The sequence below is a fragment of the Lepidochelys olivacea genome, assembly GCF_965140295.1.
Source record: "Lepidochelys olivacea isolate rLepOli2 genome assembly, chromosome: 6".
NCBI lineage: Eukaryota > Metazoa > Chordata > Testudines > Cheloniidae > Lepidochelys > Lepidochelys olivacea.
Genome location: NC_140416.1, coordinates 89,725,252 through 89,743,795, shown reverse-complemented (window position 1 = coordinate 89,743,795; position 18,544 = coordinate 89,725,252). Strand labels below are relative to the sequence as shown.

General features: G+C 45.0%; 1 protein-coding gene across 1 annotated transcript in view; it reads right to left on the bottom strand.

Moving 5' to 3' along the window:
• NRXN3 (neurexin 3) overlaps window positions 1-18,544 on the bottom strand; it is a 1,403,073-nt gene that overhangs the window by 738,253 nt on the left and 646,276 nt on the right. The window contains exons 11-14 of the mRNA XM_084630166.1: window positions 16,453-16,572; window positions 12,397-12,778; window positions 11,842-12,032; window positions 10,833-11,006 (exon numbers count right to left, since the gene is read on the bottom strand). Coding sequence (XP_084486292.1) covers window positions 10,833-11,006; window positions 11,842-12,032; window positions 12,397-12,778; window positions 16,453-16,572 — 867 coding nt within the window. The remainder of the gene's footprint in view (window positions 1-10,832; window positions 11,007-11,841; window positions 12,033-12,396; window positions 12,779-16,452; window positions 16,573-18,544) is intronic.

Sequence of the window (18,544 nt, the reverse complement as noted above, 5' to 3'; positions counted from 1 at the left end):
CCACATGTCCTCTTCCCTTCTCCACTCTTCATGCAAACACACTTCGGAGATAAGCTGCACAGAGTGCTGAAGGCTGGGGGTGGCATCTAACACCCTCTAATCTCAACCTCTAAAAGACCATGCACTCCAACTGTACAGAGTGCCTGGTCCATCCCCAACTGGGGAGTGGAAGCCAAAGACCCCCAACTATTCTGGTCTCTAACTAGGAGGGTGTGAAAGGCGCTTTCTGTTCCTCTTCCCTCCACCCCACAATCAAAACCTGGGTTAAGTTAGCAGACAAGGCATAGTTTTTTTGAAGTGATTGAACTGCTATAGACTGTGGCTTCAGGGTTCGCCACTACAGAGCTTTGATGTACATTCTCCATGGTTTTTTTTTTTAATTTTGAGACCTCTTCTCTTCTCTGAGTGAGACAGGGGATCCTGTGCATTCCTTTAGGGGTCTTCCACTTTTTCCTATCCTTTACTCATTCATTTATTGATGTACCATAATACAGTTACTCTGGCTCTTGCAAAAGGGAATTTGACAGCACTCCCTACTTCAGAGCCGAGCACTGTTACATCCTCACTGACCTGAGAAGTCACTGTTACTCCCTGCTGCCGCTTGTGGGGCTGATGTCCTCCCTTCTCCAGCAGTTTCAGATTTGCCTGCTCAGGGAGCTGAAGATCATAACTAGGGCCCTACCAAACTCACAGTCCATTTTGGTCAATTTCATGGTCAAAAATAATAAATTTCATAATTTCAGCTATTTAAATCTGAAATTTCACAGTGTTGTAATTGTAGGGATCCTGACCCAGAAAGGAGTTGGGGTGGTGGTGTGTGTGTCACAAGGTTATTATAGGGGGGTTGCAGTACTGCTACCCTGCTAACCTTACTTCTGGGCTGCTGCTGGCAGCAGGGCTGTCTTCAGAGCTGGGCAGCCAGAGAGCGGCAGCTGCTGGCCTGGATCCCAGCTCTGAAGGCAGACCTGCCGCCAGCAGCAGCGCAGAAGTAAGGGTGGCATAGTATGGTATTGCCACGCTTACTTCTGCACTGCTGCTGGTGAGGTGCTGCCTTCAGAGCTGGGCACCTGGCCAACAGCTGTTGTTCTCCGGCCATCCAGCTCTGAAGGCAGCATAGAAGGGTGGCAGTATTGCAACCCCCAGTTTGAGGAACGCTGGTCTCGCCCATGAAATCTGTATCGTATAAGGTAAAAGCATACAAAAGACCAGATTCCACGGTCCATGACATTTTTTCATGGCTGTGAATTTGGTAGGGCCCTAATCATAACTCAAAGCTTTTATGAGCAAAGAAAAATCTGTCTTTTTCCACCAGGCTCTTGAAAGCTCACCAAAGCTCAATGCACTCAGAAAGTCTTGCCTTAGTTCCGTATTCTCCAATACAATCACCTCTGTAAGCATTGCAAAAAATTTGAACCCTTTGTGACTTTTGTACAACAGTCATTCAAGACAAGGAACTTTCAGCACTGGAGAGCAGCTCTGGTCACAGTGGGATCAAATGTGCTGCTATAGTTTAATAACCAGGATTTTCTCTTTTGCCACGGGGAAGCAGTGTGTGTGTGTATGCGCGCTCATGTGTGTGTGTACCTTCAACCACACCCTCTCTTCCAGTTCCTTATAAGCATCCTTAAAAGATGATCCTTGCCCACACCTGTTATCTTCCAACCCATCTCCTGTTATCCCTTCACCTCTGAGCTCCTTGAATGGGCTACAAATACAGGCAGATGTCTCTTTTTGAACTACTTCCTGGATCCCATTCAAACCTGGTTTCCTCCCTCCCAACCCCACTGACATCATTTTCAACAAAGGACTCTAATGACCTCCTTTGGGCCAACTCTTGGTACCCCAACTCATCTTTAACCTCCTTTAACATTCTGTAGCTTTCAACCCCATTGATTGCTCTCTCCTACTTAATAAACAGTAAGTGATAATATCAGATGTTAATGAGAGTTTCATGCATGGATAAACAGTAGGAAATGGTCCTAAATACTTTATGATACTTATTGATGAACCATCCAATTCAAGGTTTCTAACAATCAAGTAAAAATGATCAGACTCGATCTGAGATCCATAGTACTAATTGCTGCCAATATCTGCGTGTTTGTTTAATTAATGTTTACAAAGTGCCATATACCACTAAGTGATTTTAATTGTTGCTAACAGAGAGTTTTCTAAATTGAAAGTCAAAAGACTTTTTTCCAAACTCATTAAAATTAGAAATGTTTCTCTCTCTCTCTGTTTTTCAAAGTCTGCATCATCAAAATGGCCTTCACCATCTCTTCTCCTCCCTAAGTGGGGCTGAAATTACGAATCCAAGTTGGCCCTTCTGTCCTGTAAAATACTAATGGCCATCTGTATTTTACCAACCAGCTGTTAAGTGGTAGCTTTTCATCCTGAACAATCATTAACTATTTCAGGAAATCAACCCGCAAAATTATGGATACTCACAGTCTGCGATGCAGTCAAACCTCTTGAGCTACAGAAAACACCCTCCTTGTTACCCTGCGTTCCTCCCCAAGCCCACCCTCACTCCCAGAGGGACTGAGAGTTAGCCCCCTTCCTGTTGTCTCAGAGGTGTGACAGCATCTAAATGGAAGGCACTAGAGGTTACACAAAAGGCATCTTTCAGTCCAAAATGGTAATGGGAACAAGAACCTTCTCTACCTTGCAGGTCAGCTTTGGTCAACTCAACTTTGTTAGCAAAAAAACAGAAAAAGCAAAAACAATAAACCAGAGGTTAGTAAAAAGGCAGATAAACCAGAACAACATCACTGAAAATAAACAAACAAAAGCAATTGGTGTAACCAACACAGCCTACAGGCATGGTTAACACACACAAGAGGGGCACTGCAAACAACACAGACACAGGGAGAGTAGGTGGAAGACAGGTAGCCACTGCTGCCGTAATCCATCACACTAGAATGCTGCCTGGTTTTGTATCAGACAACAAAGCACTGATGATAGGGGAAAACAGATTTCACTCTCACACACACATACACACAAAAACCAGAACAGAACAGCAGCATCCTATGATGTACTACCAGTTACACAAAGTACTCCCAACCCCCTGTGGTGTTTACTGATCATTTCAGCGGTCACCTTATCTCCCCCCCCCCCACTAAGAAATACTTAGAATCCATTAGAATAAAAAAATAATCTATTTGACGTTTAACATGTGAGCTAGGACTAGATTTATTGCCTTGCAACATCCGGATTCAGGCTCGAAAAGCAAAGCTGCTCCCCCTCCTCAGAGTGCAGCTCCCCATTGTCTTTTTGTCTAAAGTGAATGTAGGATAGGTGAACGATGCAGGATTGACAGTCCTGGTGACAGACATACTCTTCACCCCCTCAACAGGGCCTGGAACTGGGTGTGAAGTGACAGTGGAAGCTTCCTTCACATGCTACCTCCTTCCCCGGGGCCTCACCCGGCTCTGGAAGAAACCCACCCACACTTGAGAAAAGAGGGCAGTTCAGTCTCTGTGGCCCATTTACTTCTTGGCAGTTGCAGCAGTATACATGACACAGAGAAAACCGTGGTGTTACCAAGACAGAACTAGGACCAAGCTGCACGCAGATAAAGGAGCACAAAGAAAACCCACCAAACGTTGAACTGGTGGATAAAGATGAGTTCTCCCCAGCTACAGGGAGCACCCCTGTTACGGAGAAGCCACATTGATTTTTGATGTTTCCAGCTTTGATTTTTAGTTTTCGCTTTCAGCATGGAAACAGGGGTGGGGATGGGGACAGGGAGCAGCTCCGGAATCCCAAATTACACATTTCTATTAGCCATCCCTGTGGCAAGACTATTTGACATAACACCGGCCTTTCTCATGGGTGGATAAGAAGTATTCACTCACCTTTCTGGCTTATTGTTCTGAATAAGAGCTACTAAAGAGCTAGTGCTGAAACTTGGCTAGTGTTATTTTTTCCCCCTTCCCCTTCTCCTTTTACATTTACTGCTCTATAAATCGGAATTGGCACTAGAAGCAAATGTGCAGTTTCCTGTGGTTCCAATAAAGTTTAACATCTTGAACTTTTGCTATCATTTTACAAGCCACAGTCCATGAAAAGACTCGAGATGGCAATTACCTCCCCTTTCTAGCCACTCTCATTTTTCCCCCGTCAGAGCAGCTCCATTACACAGACCCATAACATTTCCAAAAGTCTCTCAAATGAAGAGGGACAGCTTAACTCATTTCTCCAGGCCTTTTCCCTTGCCACTTAGTACAATAAACAGTCTTTTGTGTAGAACAAATGGGGACTCTCCTGCTGCCCAGCTCCTCATCTTCCTCCCACCTGGTCCAGCAGTGACGTTCTCAGGGAGGATTTGTGAAATTACTTTTCTCCGTGCCAACAGAATACAATGTTATATAGTACAGAGGTGTTGCCAAGCTGCATTACATTACTGTTGCATCAACTAGACCCCCAACCCAACATGGCCAATCCCTGATGCTTTACAGAAAGGTGAAAAATGACCATACTTCACCTCATCAGGTATGAGATATTGAGGAGTGAAATCCTTTTTGACACCATCCAGTGATCAGTTTACAAGCATGAGATTTGATTAACTTCCCTCTTCCCCTGCTCACATGCTTCTCCATACGCCAGATGTACTGGTCATTCAATTATCCAGCCCCACTGTTTGATTCAAGTACTTCATGCAGCAGTGAATTCCAAAGGTTAACTATACATTGTGGTACGTAGCATAAAATTATGATTTGACTGTGGGATTTGGCAGAGATTAAGCTGGGCTAAGAGAGAAGGAAGTCCATCACAAGAGCAAAATATCCTGAGCAGCAGTATAGGAAACACTCAGTCTCTAGCCAAACAATAATTGCTTGCTCTTTTCTGTGATGTTTAGCAAAAGGAGCAAAGTGTGTGGTGGGGGAAACGGAGAAGCAGGAAAACACATGGCAAATGAACGAAGGCACTGAAAATGACCTCAGGACACATCAAACATACCAGTTACTCATTAGGCTTAACGGCAAAGGTCACGCTCAGGGTGCTTTCCCAAATCAGAGCTTTGCTTATATTAGGGTCATTGTGGAAATCAGTGCACTGCAGCTTGACTCTTATACACTGTGGGACAAATTCAGCCCTTGATTTCAATGATGTTACTCCATGGATAAAGTGCTCAGCAAGAGGTTTCGGACCCATGTCAGCTCAAAAGGCAGCAAAGGGGAGAAAGTGCCCCCTTGCTCCAAGCCTCAGTCTGCATTGAGGCTTTACTGGGTTATTCTGAAGGAGGGTTATCCTCATAGATCCCATACTTTTCTTCATTTTCACTCCATTCCCAATTTTACTTCTCCCATATAGACCCCACAGTACAGAGACCCTTCCTCTGGAGCCTTATACCACTCCAAGTGTTTGCCTGATGCAGCTTGAGTAAAACAGGCCATTCCTATCTCTCAGAAAGGATACCATGCTCCCAGCCCACTGTCGGTGGTTGAGGAGCTCTAACCATGGAGATTCCTAGGTGGTGACATGCGGAATGTTTATTTTCTCCCCAAATTCCAACACTCTGCTCATCTCTAGTGCCTGCCGCTCAATGACCTCAAAGTGGTTTAAAAAGACAGAACTGCACTTCATACTTGTCTATTCACAAGGAGCGTATACCCACCCCAGTGCTGATGGGGACAATGAGGCCCACAGCAGACAGGGGGATTGTTCAAGTTCACACTGTGAACTTGGTAGAATCATAGAAATGAAGGGCTGGCTGGAAGGGACCTCAAGAGATGGTCTAGTCCATCCCTTCATGATGAAGCAAGTATACCTAGACCACCCCAGCAGGTTTTTGTCCAACCTGTTCTTGAAGACCTCTAGTGATGGATTCCACAAGCACCAGGGGGAATCTATTCCAGTAATTAACTATTCTTAGAGTTAAACAGTTTTTTCCTCATAGCTAACCTAAATCTTGCTACAGACAAAGCCAATTACTTCTTGTTCTGCATTCAGTGCCATGGAGAACAATTCACCATCCTCTTTATAACATCCCTAAACAGATTTGAAAAACATATCAAGTCCCCCTCCTCAATCTTTTCTCAACATTAAACTTATCCAGTTTTTTAACCTTTCCCCATAGATCAGGTTTTCTAAACCTTTTGTCATTTTTATCGCTCTCTTTTGGACTCTCCCCAGTTTGGCCACATCTTTCTTAAGAGTGGGGCACCAAACACTGGGCACAGTACTCCATCTGAGGCCTCACCAGTGGTGAGTAGAGCAGACCAGTTACTTTCCCTATCTTACATACAACACCCCTGTAAATACACCCCAATATGTTAGCCTTTTTTGCAACTGCATCATGTGGCTGGTATGTTCAATTTGTGACCCACTATAAGCCCTGTATTTTTTCTGCAGTACTGCTGCCTAACCTGTTATTCCCCATTTTGTATTTGAGTCTTCCTTCCTAAGTGTAGTAGTTTGCACTTGTCTTGTAGGCACTTATAGAGCTGAGCCCCCAAGCCCTTGTAATGAGCAACAGAGCAGTCCGGTTTGCCTTCCCCTTGTTTTTCTAAATCTGATGAACCCATACAAAAGCTTTTGTGGCTCACAGTGCTAATTTGCAGGCCCAACAACTCCAATTTGTGCCAAGATCATTTCTACTATAGCTGATGTCCTAGTCAATATTTTGTGACTTTGCGGTCTATGTTGTAGGTCCTCCAGCAAACATTAAAGATAAAGATGAGACTTGCCTAGATCACTAGGGCTACAGCCATTCCTTATCAAGTGACACACAGTATGATGTTACTCTCACACAGGTTGTGTGTTAAACATCAGCCAGAGACAGATTCCTCACAACAGAGCGCAGCAAAGCTATTAGCTTGGCTAAATACCTTCCACGAAAACAGGAGCTGCCAGCCTAGCACTGACCAGAGCTTTACGAGATCAGAGAACAGCTGTCAACCGATCTTGTGTAAACAACAACAGACTAGACTCAGTCTTCAGCAAAAGGGCACAGAAAACAGAAGCTTTAGCTTCACAGGCCTATTTGCAGTTTCAATTATGCCTTGGTTCTTGTTTCACAGAGAAGCATCCATCCTGAGGTTGAAATGTACCTATGCTTGGCCACGTGTGAAGCTCTCTTGGGGCATTTCACAAGAGCAGAGTTTGCCAACAAAAAGGGGATTGAACCATGGACCTCTAGAGACGAGATCATTAATCACTACAGCTTGAGCTAAAGAGCGAGGCTCTGCAGCTGGGGCAGAAACAGACCCATATCTTTTGTGAGTTGGGCACTGAGAGGGACATGTAACACAAAGTGACCAGTGGGTTACATTTGTTCTGCTACCCTGGTCAAATTCCAGCTTGTGTAATTTCTTTCTGTCTACCAAACTCCTCCCTGTAATGTCAATTAGATACATAGTTCTTCTTACTTTCAGGTCTGTGGCATAGCATTTCTATACACTATTCAAGACCTGCCACTTTCTATCCCAGAGGTGGCTGCATATCAGAATGCTTTAGGATCCCTCAGGTGCTAGAGAAATAATCCATTATCCTCCTATAAATAGCATTTATCTCGAACTATCCTAAAGCACCTTACAATACCCCTTGTGAGGTAGATAAGGGACTTATTCTCCACTGAAATGCAGCCACCTGTGGGATAGAACATGGTACCTGTTTATCATTGCATAATAATGTTACACAATGATTTAGCACAGGATGTTAAGGAGAATCATGTATTCAAAGAAGTGACTTTCTGAAGGTCACACAGGGAATCAGTGGCAGAGCCAGTATAATAAACCACACTCCTTCCCTGTCACATTCCCCATGGGAATAAAATTCCTATTTAGTGGTGATATGGGACAGTCCCCTTAACAATCAATATAGGTGGTAAATATAAAGGCTGATCCCATATAGAGAGTGAACCCACAGCTTCAGGGAAGATGCTGGCCACCTATAATTTCAGGGGTGGTGAAGATGTGAAATAAGAAGGGTGGGGAGAGGTTACACCACTGGAAACACAACTGGGCAGAAACCCTGCTCACTCTGGGCTCCGAAGATCAGAGTCTAGACACAGAGGACTGGATTCTCCTATGTGCCCAGCATCAACATAAATCTGCTCCCAATGAAATCAATGATCAAACTCTTGTAGAGCTCAGTGGAAGCAGTTAAGTCAATGCTGAGCACTTTTGAAAATCCACCCAAAGAGTTTGCACTCTGTCTCCTCACTGTTTTGGGATAGATCCTTCTCGAATGGAATTGATCAGAGGGACACATCACTTACCCACCCTCACTCCCCAAAATCAAAAACACTGCACAAGAGATTAGCTCAAAGATGTGTTTATTCCAAATGATTTTATATGCTCAAAATGGTGGCATGGAGCCCAACAGCTGTCCGGGCCCTCAGCCTTTCAGGGTGGGGTGACACTGCACCCGGAGCCACTATATAAACAGATTGTTCAATCAGCACCAGACATACACTGCAGAAAGTGTAGCACTGAGAGGAAGGGCAGGTGAGATATGACCACTATTCAGGGAGGCCACAAGAAGAGTTGGCGCATACTCTCACATCTTGACTACAGCACATCACTGTCCTGGAGGCTGCTGGGACATCTGTCCTAAGGCAGGAGAACCAGCCTTGTGTTTCCTCACTCCTTTGGGACTGTTGTTGTTTCTATCCCAGGGCATGCTGGCAGGGTGTTCAACAACTGCCCATGAGGATGAGGTAAGCGTTACCTCAAAAGATCACGTTCCTGCAATGACAGGATGAAGGCACTGGTGGCTCTTCTCACTTCCTTCTTCTGAGGTTTGATTTTCCTTTGATGCAGCTCAGAGAAGGATGCCTGCTAGTGCCACTAAGGGTGACTCGATCCCCGCATTCAGGCAACACCTGCATTGGAACACTGGTAGGAACAGTGCTAGGGCTTATCTTATAGGAATGGCTGGCGAGCTGAAAATAGATGCTGTAGCAGAAAGGAGGGGTGGGGAGATGTACTGGGAGCTACAGCCCTGGCAGGACACAGCTGCCCTGGGCACCAGTAGTAGGAAAGGTGACCACTCATTTGGATCCAAGCTCTATTGGCCAGTGTAATGGCTCTTTTCCTGGGGGAGGGTAAACAGTTCATGTCACTTGAGTGACTCCTATTTGCTGAGCCAGGAGCAGAGATCGCTGGCTCTGAAGAGAGCTTTAGCCAGCCACCCTCAGTCAGGAGGATGGGCTGGCCTAAAGCAGGGGCCTAGGAGAGCTACTAGCCATCCCACACACACAAAACTGCACAAGCTATATATTTTAAAAATACACTTAACAGAAACTCCCAATTTGGAAGAAAGGTTTTCTGGGCAATGAGATGACAGCTGGGAAGAATCCAAAGGGAGCATTTTTATGAAGGGAAAGGGAATTTTCCAGAGCCCTGAAAGCAATACTGTACGAGAGCGAGAGAGACAGTATTCCCACTTTTGGCGCCCTGGCTACAGGCCTAATAGGCACAGCTACAAGTGCTTAGGGACCACTGTGACTTCCAGGGGAAATGGCCAGATTAATAGGCCCCATTAAAAGCATGCTGGGGAGGAAGGAAGACCAGGCTACGCGACTGTGTATCACACTCCCTTGCTATGAAAATAGGGTTTATATCAAGGGCCTTCTTCTCTCATCCCAGGACACAAATAACTCCCACCAGTTATTGAAGAATTTACTTTTACCCAGCAACAGAAGGACTGGGATCAAACACTCCCTGCAAACCAGAACACCCAACTGATGAGCTGTAGGGCAGGGTTTGGTTTCAAGTGGAGCTGCAGCTTTAAGGCTTCCCAGTTCTTAAAGGCTTGGAGGAGATGGCACTCCACCGGAATTTCCAAAACTGCCTAGCAACAACCCTGGTGGGAAGGAAGGGCATTTCAAGGGGATGGAGGGACCCAAATGGCCAATTGTTAGCTTGGTGGGGAATGTAATATACCAGCTGGCGTGCATGCATGTGCATAGAAGGATCTTATTCTACATGTGGGCCACCTAGCAGTTAGGGTCCACAAGCATTAGGGTCCTCGATAGGATTGCACATCTTTTGTGTCAGTGTGTGAGATTAGTTTTCCCCAGTAGTGAATGCCGGCCTACAAAGAGACATATGCCATAGCACTACTGACAAGCCAACAAAAATTATCATGTAACTCAAGTGGTACAGGTCTAAGCTTTGGGAGTAGTAGCTGTAATTGTTCACATACCACATCCATGTGCTTGAGCTAGTGATCTTAAAGTCAGTCATTTTATTTTTGGCTGCTGGAAGTCTGGCCTGGATAAGAAGTCATTCATTTAAGGTGCTAGAAATCACTTTAATGAAAGCACCTTCAGCCATTCTCCAACTCTTCCACTGTGAGGCCCACTTCATAAAAGGAATGCTCTCTTTGACCTGTCCTCACCTCCGCAAGCCCTCATCCCCTTTTCCCTGCCACTACTTGGTCTTCAAAATGTTTAGTTTTGTGGAGTCCCAAAAAGGGCCCTGTGGACAACTGGTGGCCTGCAGAGCACAGCTGAGAACCTTGACTCCAGAGCGAGGCTAGACACTTTAAATATTCTTAGTGTCAATAAGTGGCTCTGTAGGAAAAGCACATGAGGAGCTTGCTACCAACACCGAGCCCAACATCTTTCCATTGCTGGAGACACAATATCCTAGGGTAATATAACTACATGAAAGAGTCATTGGCAACCACTGATCACCCCCACTCAGACACTACACAGTCAGGAGGTTACAAACATGGCAATTACATGCTGATGGCAGTGAAGGACATCACAATGAAAGCAAACCAATGAGATGGCCTGTAAAGTTGGTGAGCGGCGGAGCAGGGGGCAGTGAAGAGATAAGGGGAGCTGCCCGAGAGGGGAATGCCTCTAAAGTGAGTTGTACCTTCACATCCGCGCTCAATTTGCCCACTGCGGTGGAGAGCGTCATTGATTAGATCAGGCAGGCGCCCATTCAAGTCCACTGATGCTAGGCAGCCCTGAAACCCATCACGTGAAGCCACTAGCTTCGGGACATTGCTGTACATGCCTTGAGCCAGGCCAGCAATGTAGAGATCACCTGGAGATAAACAGGGTAAAAAGACAAAAGCAAAAGGAAGTAAAATAAATGTATCTTCCAGAGTTGCCTTTACCTTATATTCATTAAATGAATTGCACTGCCAGTGAAAAAAGGGTAGCCAGAGCTGTGTATGGTGTGATCCGGAACCCAGCTTGGCTAACCCACCTCAGTGTACATGCAGCATCCACTGCTGTTCCTGTCATGGACCCTCACACAAGCCTGTCAACATATCCAGAACCTGACCTGAAGCATCACCTGTCACTCCTGTCCTGGGCCCTCACACAGCTCTGTAACTGAGCATCAACTTCAACCAGCTGCACCACTTATTGTGTAAGGGGACAAAAATCTAACAATTGCATCAATGCCCTTTGATCCTGATCACCTGCCCTTCCCACCCTACTTTTACAAATATGCTTCCATATTGACCGATACCACCTTATTATCAATCCTGTGCTTCCCCATAAACAGCAGTTCTTACTCCTGACTGTCTATGCATCCTGCCACTCTAGTTCTGTCAATGCTGTACCTGATCTAGAATAATAGATTAATGCAGGAGAGGCCTGTCCTAATCAAAGAATAATAATTGTGTCGAAGGAGTAATTCTACAGTGTGAGTATGCTTGAAAAACAATCTCTGAAGGAACAAGATCAGCAAAGTATGGTGCTTAGAGAACTTGCCAATAGAGCAAACGCAGAATGAAATTCAAAGAACCCCACAACACATCCCAGACCTTCCATTCCTTGTCCATGGTTATGCAGCTTCTCCTTGGCTACTGCTCTCTCCCCCCACACCTCCTGCAGGCCCAAAGGGGCACTGGCATGCTTCTGAGATTTACCTTTAAGGTCAAGATTTTTGGCACCATTGATAACCTGAGTAACAACCCTGGTATCCACTTTTAAGCTGTGGGTGTTACTGTTGTCTCGGGTGATGACCACGTTGTGCCACTGGTTGTCATTGAGAGGCCGATCGCTGTTGCCCTTGATGACGTTAGGACCATTCCCAAGGTCAAACACGTAGTGTATGTACCTGTGAACAACACACGTGCCAGCTCAGATCATCTGGAGACTCCAGAGCTACTGTTGGTCTTACTCTAAGCACAGCTAATAGACTCTTAGGCAAAATTTGGTGAAAGCTTTATGACATAGGATCACAGTATCTAGATATGAGAAAGACGTATCACATCAGAGACTCCACCCCAGCATGAATAAGTGGCAGTCAGGAATAGAACCCCACAGTCCCAGTCTTTTGCTTAACCACAACACCATATGCCTCATTAAAAAAGAACAGAAATTGACTAGCCAGAGGACTTTCTCTCTTTGTATAAACATTTTAAAGGGTATCCACAGCTTAGCCGAATGCCCTCAGGGACCACAGCACAAAGCTCACTCACCCCTTGACCAGCTCGACTGCGATGAAATCGCTGCCATCACCGCTGTTGAAGAGGATGAAGCCGTCAGCTGAGGTGGTCTTGAACTGGAAAAATAGGTGCATGGAGGTGTAGGCCTGCAAGGTGGCCAGACTCAGGTAGCTGCTCTTGGTCTTAAAGGTGACCGGGTCAGCGATGATGTTGCGGAGGCCGAAGCGTGCTTTCAGCTCACAGTAGTCAATATCACCGTTCTTGCACAGGTCAATGTAGAGCAGCCCATTAAACATGAGACTCTGGAGGTGGCCAATGAAGCTAGAGGGGATGACGGAGATGTACCGCTTCTCTGTCATGATCCCCGTTTCAATGTTGTGGAACTCCAAGCGGGTGTGGTCGCCAACCATTGTACCTGAATGCCGCAAACAAGAGGAAAGATTTAGAACACACAGCATGCTAGGGGATTGGTAAACAGGCTAAAGAAAGCAATTCACCTTCAGGTTTCCATATCGGTAAGGATAAATTTCAGAGTAAGGATAAAGTAATCATCTAATAGGCAGCCTGTGTATGAAATGAGTTGGGGGGTACAGTCCAATTCCTAGCAGCCAAGTTTCCACACTACAAAAGCCACCAGCACTCCCGTGGGCACTCTGAAAAGTGGAGGACCAAGTGGGTTGTGGACAGTGAACTCCCTACTCCTTCCCTAAGGGTAGGTCTCTGCTGGTCTGGGTTGCTAACACTTTCTGTCCTTCCATAATGACCCTACGAACCTCATCATCACATCCCTGCTTGGCACAGAGCCTAGAAAACTGCACTGAAACTACTTCATTATCTCAGAGACCCCATTCTACAGAAACAGGGCAGACATGCTTATATGAGCCAGATGTGCCAGGGTACCACATTCACTGAAACAAGCGGAGACCTTATCACTCCACCACAGAGAGAGATGGGAGCCAGCAGATGCACAGAGCTGATTCATAGAGAGGACGAAAGGGGGAATGATGGAAGAAGGTGGTAATTAGGAAAGGACCAAGAGTGAGATTTCATTTAGCTTTCAGGGGTGTCATTTAAATGTATTATTTGTTAAGCTCCCACAGCATGCTCAGCACTGGAGGGGAGACCAGGTCCCTCCTCCAGGGACTTACAGTCCAAGAGTCCATCACTGCTTAGCGCTAGGTGCCCTCAGCTCCAACCAAAAATAACCAAAGTTGAAGGCACTCAGCAGCTTGCCAGATCAGGACTGCTGAAAAAAAAACAAACAATTCAGATACACTTTTGAAATAAGTTGTTGGTTCCTAGTTTGATGATTGATGAAATGAGTTAAAAAAAAAGAGAGAGAGAATGAGAAACACGGACACAGGCATAAAAATGATAATGTGTTAAAAATTCACTCTGCTGCTCCACACAAGGAAAATGGCCTCTCCCGCTGTCTGATGTTATTCTGGTTGTTGGTTAGCTCTGCTCAGCAGCACGGTAGGGGGTTAACGCATGAACAGGCAACAGATAAGACAGCCTCGTTAACTTCAAACACCAAATTATTGCATGATCTGGGCTCTACATGTCTTGGTGATGAATTTTCATTATTCAGTATAACAAAATATCTAGTTATATGACCTTAAAGCATATTTAGTTAATTACATATACATATTGTACTTCTATATCAGTACAGATACTCATTTATACATTACACATACAAAAACAATGTTCAAAAATGTTAAGGTTGCAAAGTCAAGCACTCACAAGTTAGGAAATGCAAGAGCTAAGGTTGCCTGTGCACCTTAATTCAGCCCCCTTATGCAAATAAAGGCAGTATTATAATGCATATACTATTTTCCCCCAGGACCCCTACCCCATTCAGTGCACAGACTGGATAGTGCTCAATTAACAGCTATTCAATATTTTGTTTTCTCCTCAGTGTGGCCCTTATGCTTACTTGCAGCACACTATTGAAATTCTGCTCTGAAGACAAAATTACTACATTTCCGCATGGGCTTTTCTGAAATATTCAAGAGCTTCACAGACCCCTGCGAGGTGAGCAGGTGGTAGTACCTCAACATTACAGATGGGCAGCTGAGATAGAGAGAGTAAGATCAGAAGTAACCACTAATTTTGTATACTCAGTTTAGGATGCCTAGGACTTGATTTTTCCAGATATTTAGCATTGTATAGCACTGTATATAGACAAGCACATCTCCAATGGACTTCAGTTGCCATTCTGAGTGCTCAGATCCCAGGCTCTCATGTTGGGCACCCAGAAAGTGAGGAACACAATCAGTAACAACCTGTTAAAAGTTGGGCTTAAATGATTTGACTAGCACCCTAGAGAAACTCTGTGCCAGAGGCAGATATAGGATCCACATCACCAGGGCACCATTCAACAGCCTTATTCATGAGACCCATCTTTTCCTATCACTACACTCTACATTCACTACACATCTCCCAACTTCTGCAATAAACAATGCAGGAGGCCTACATAAAATAGCCTCCTTTTCTATACAACCCTGTTTCATCCTCATAGAAGATCCATCCTGTTCACTACTTAGACAGGTGTCCTGTAGAAAACAATAGCATCTGATCATGTAGTTCAAGACTTACATAATGCACAGGCAAAAGGGTGGGGGGGGAGCAACTTAAGGCTGCACAGACAACCATAGTTCTGGGATTTCCTAACTTTCAAGTGTTTAACTTTACAACCGTAACATGTTTTTAACATAACTATTTGGATGTATATACATATATTTTTATATATTTCATAAAACTGATTGGTTTTATGAAAAATGCACTTTCAAGTGGCAGTTTTCTTTGTGCACCTTTCTTAGCTGTATGATGAAAGTGCCATCTAGTGGCTGTTACTGAAAATCACTTCCAGAATTCCTCTAATGCAAGTGAACTGTGTTATTGTGCTCTCCAGCACAGAGGCAAAGTCAAAAATTCACTCTAAGGCTGAAAAGTTGCCTCTTAAGCAGAAGAACTTGCCCAGTGACGTGAGGAAGCCCCATCTGCTCCTTGCTCGAACTAGCAAAGGTGTGTTTGGTATTACACTGGGCATCTCTCTCTCCATTTCTCACCACACCACAGAGTGTACATTTAGCACAAATGATTTAGAGAGCACATATGATCAAGTACTTTGAAACCACCCCCTTGTCCACCTGTTAAGCCAGCAGGATGCCTGGGTCATTTCAAACCCTATTACCCATCTTTAGTTTTTTTGCTGAAGTTTTTATCTGTCAGGTTGCTTACAACTAGGTCCTGTTCAGATGCCAGAAGCCCCCTCTTATTATAAATACTTAAGAAATTCCCCAGGAGCTTTCTATGAGGAGGACCCATGGAATTTGGAAGAGAGTCTTCTATCTAGAGCACAGCTGAACAGGAGGAGTTGCAAGGGGGCAAACTCAACCTTAATTAGCTGCTTCTCCTAGACTCTCATATTTTCATCACAAGCCTCTCAAGATAGCAAGTATTTCTCTTAAAGCGCCAACTCCCAGAGTCATGCGGTTATGTGGAAATCTCAGCTTTCATTTAGAAAAATTAAAATATATTTCTAGCTCCCATTGTTGTAAAGGAGCAGATGGCAAAAAGGAACTCTAAAGGCTCAAGACCACAAGACCAAGGAACCCAATATATTTTTTTTAAAATTGCATGATTTTAAGCTTATAGTGCGTGTGTGTCGGGGTGGGGGGAGGGCTGTCTAATGTTTTTTGAACATTTGGGGTTGGCTATATGGATCTCTTCTTATTCCTCCCTCACATACTACATGCAGGCACATAACCAAGAGCAAATTAACACACTTCCTTCCCTCTCTAACATCTCAATGGCTTCCTTCTTGCTTTCTGAGTGAGTTCAAGCCCTTGTGCATTCTGCTTGATGCGTCTCCATTCCCAGGGTCCACTCCAGGCCACTGTTGCCAGAATTGGTTGGGAAGAAAGAGGCCCTCATAACTGGATTTGCAACACAGTGATCCCCAGTTCAGAGGCCTACACAGAAAGGTGGAGGAGAAAGAGAGACAAAGAAGAAGGGTGCATGTGTATTCTGAAAAGAAGCTAAGAACAAAGAAAGACAGTAGAGATACCAGTACATTGCACTCACCCTCAGCTACGTCATCATCAACTGTCAGTTTGAGGCTCTTTCCTCGCCGTACCACCCGGACTGTGTGCCACTCATTGTCATTAAGTTTCTGCCCAGCATACAGAGTTTCAGGTCCTTTGCCTGGGGATGGTGATAAGTACAAGAGTTAAAGACGGACCCTACTACACGGCAGTGCTTGCCTGATTAGGAGAGTCACCAAAATCACCCTGGTGTGATATTGACCGCAGCTCATCAGAAGATGGCAAAGGAACCAGTGCTCAGAGCCAAATCCAAACTTCTGTCCCTTTCTCACCCAAAATGGATCAAGATCATTACCCCTTACACTCTAAAAAGTGCTTTCTCCCTCACATCCCAGAAGGCACATGCATAGAAAGGTAGGTGGAGGGCTAAACACCTTTCCTGTCTCCCCCAGAACTCATCATTGCCAACATAACTTCATATGGCATATCGCAATGCTAGGGGAACATGCTGATGGTGGGAATAACTCTGGAGTGAGACCAGTACTGAGCTGGAATTCTGCTTTATTAAGTCTCTATAGTTAGAAGAATAGCAACATGCTACTAGAGGCTAGAGATTCCACAAAATTGTTTCTCCTGGGCACTGGGCCTCCTTAATCTTAGTGTCATACACACCAGGCTGGTTTCGCCCTACAGGTCTCCAACCATGACCAAGCACCCACCAACTTGACTGATTGCCAGAGAACCGTAAAGCAAACAGCATTCTCAGCCCTCTCCATCCCCCTAGATCAGGGCTTTTCCATTTGGGGATGTTCTCCCATAAAAAGAAAACAAGAACAATTCTCCTTGCAAACAATGCTCCTGAAGGGAAACCAGTCCTTTCCCCCACGATGTCCAGCTTTATTCCCCACTCATTATGCTGGGCAGCCAAACTTTTGAAATGCTAATTGCTTCCAATTCCAGAACTGTGACACTGTGTGCATATCAGTCAGTGAGTGAAGATCAAATAGTGGATTGTGCTAAATTCAAAGTGTCCATGCGGGTTGCAGCTTAGCACTGAGTTGCCTTGGCACAGGTGTGTGTGGGAAGCCCACAACTAGTACAGCAGAGGGTGATGTAAGTCAGGACTAAGAAGCATTGACAGAGCTGTGGTAGGGGGAGCCCAGGAATGAATGAGCAAGGTATGCAGGGGGTCAGAATTGATGTGCATTGGTACAGCTGTGGTAAGGATCGTAACTGACATAGCAGGAGTTGCTGCAGGTCAAGACTTTGTGAAAAATCCAGATCACTTGTCCACGTTATAGTCAACTATAATAAGATTTGTCCATTGTATTCAAAAACAGTAAAAATGAAGCAGTGAAAAGCAAATCAGAACGAATAATGCACTGTGTCATGGCTGGCAGAAAAGTCTGATTGTAGTCAAATGCCTACTGCTAGCCAGTTTAGACACAGAGGAAGGGAAAAGCAGAGCTGCCACAGTCACTGGAGTAGCAATGCGGGTCATCCTTCTCTTCCCTTGGTTCCAAAGAAGGTGAGTTGCATAGTATAACTCTAGTGAGAATTCCTCCTTGCCAGGGGAACCACCCTGTGTTGCCACAATTCCTAGCTTGTGGCTATGCCATTCCTGCGTGACAAAGTCAAACCAATGGCATGAAAATGAACTCCAAGTCCACAGGGCAGGTAGGTTACACATGACACCCAAATTCTGCTCTCCATTAAAATGGCACAAGTTTATGGAAGCTCAATGGAGCTGCATGAGATTTTAAATTGGTACGAGAACAGAATTTGGCCCACAGCCTGTATTATGTATTTGACCAGCCAGCAAAGTTTCTGCCTGTGCCAATACAAGGGGCTCCATTAGAAACCCAACACATGCCACTCTGCAGTGACTGCAGGAACACAGCATCTCCTCTGCCAAGTATTGCACAGAAGTTACTGCTGTTCGGGCACTTATCTGGGGTTGTGAATGGTGCTTCAATGGTGTCCACTGACTATGGGGCAGTTCACAGGTCATGGAGGAAACAGAAGGCAGAAACCCTTGAAGGGCATGTTGACAAGTCTGAAATTATCCAATATTCATCTTTACTGCTCCAGTCTTGGCTTACACTGCATGTTCATTGTTCTGGGTCTTTGTA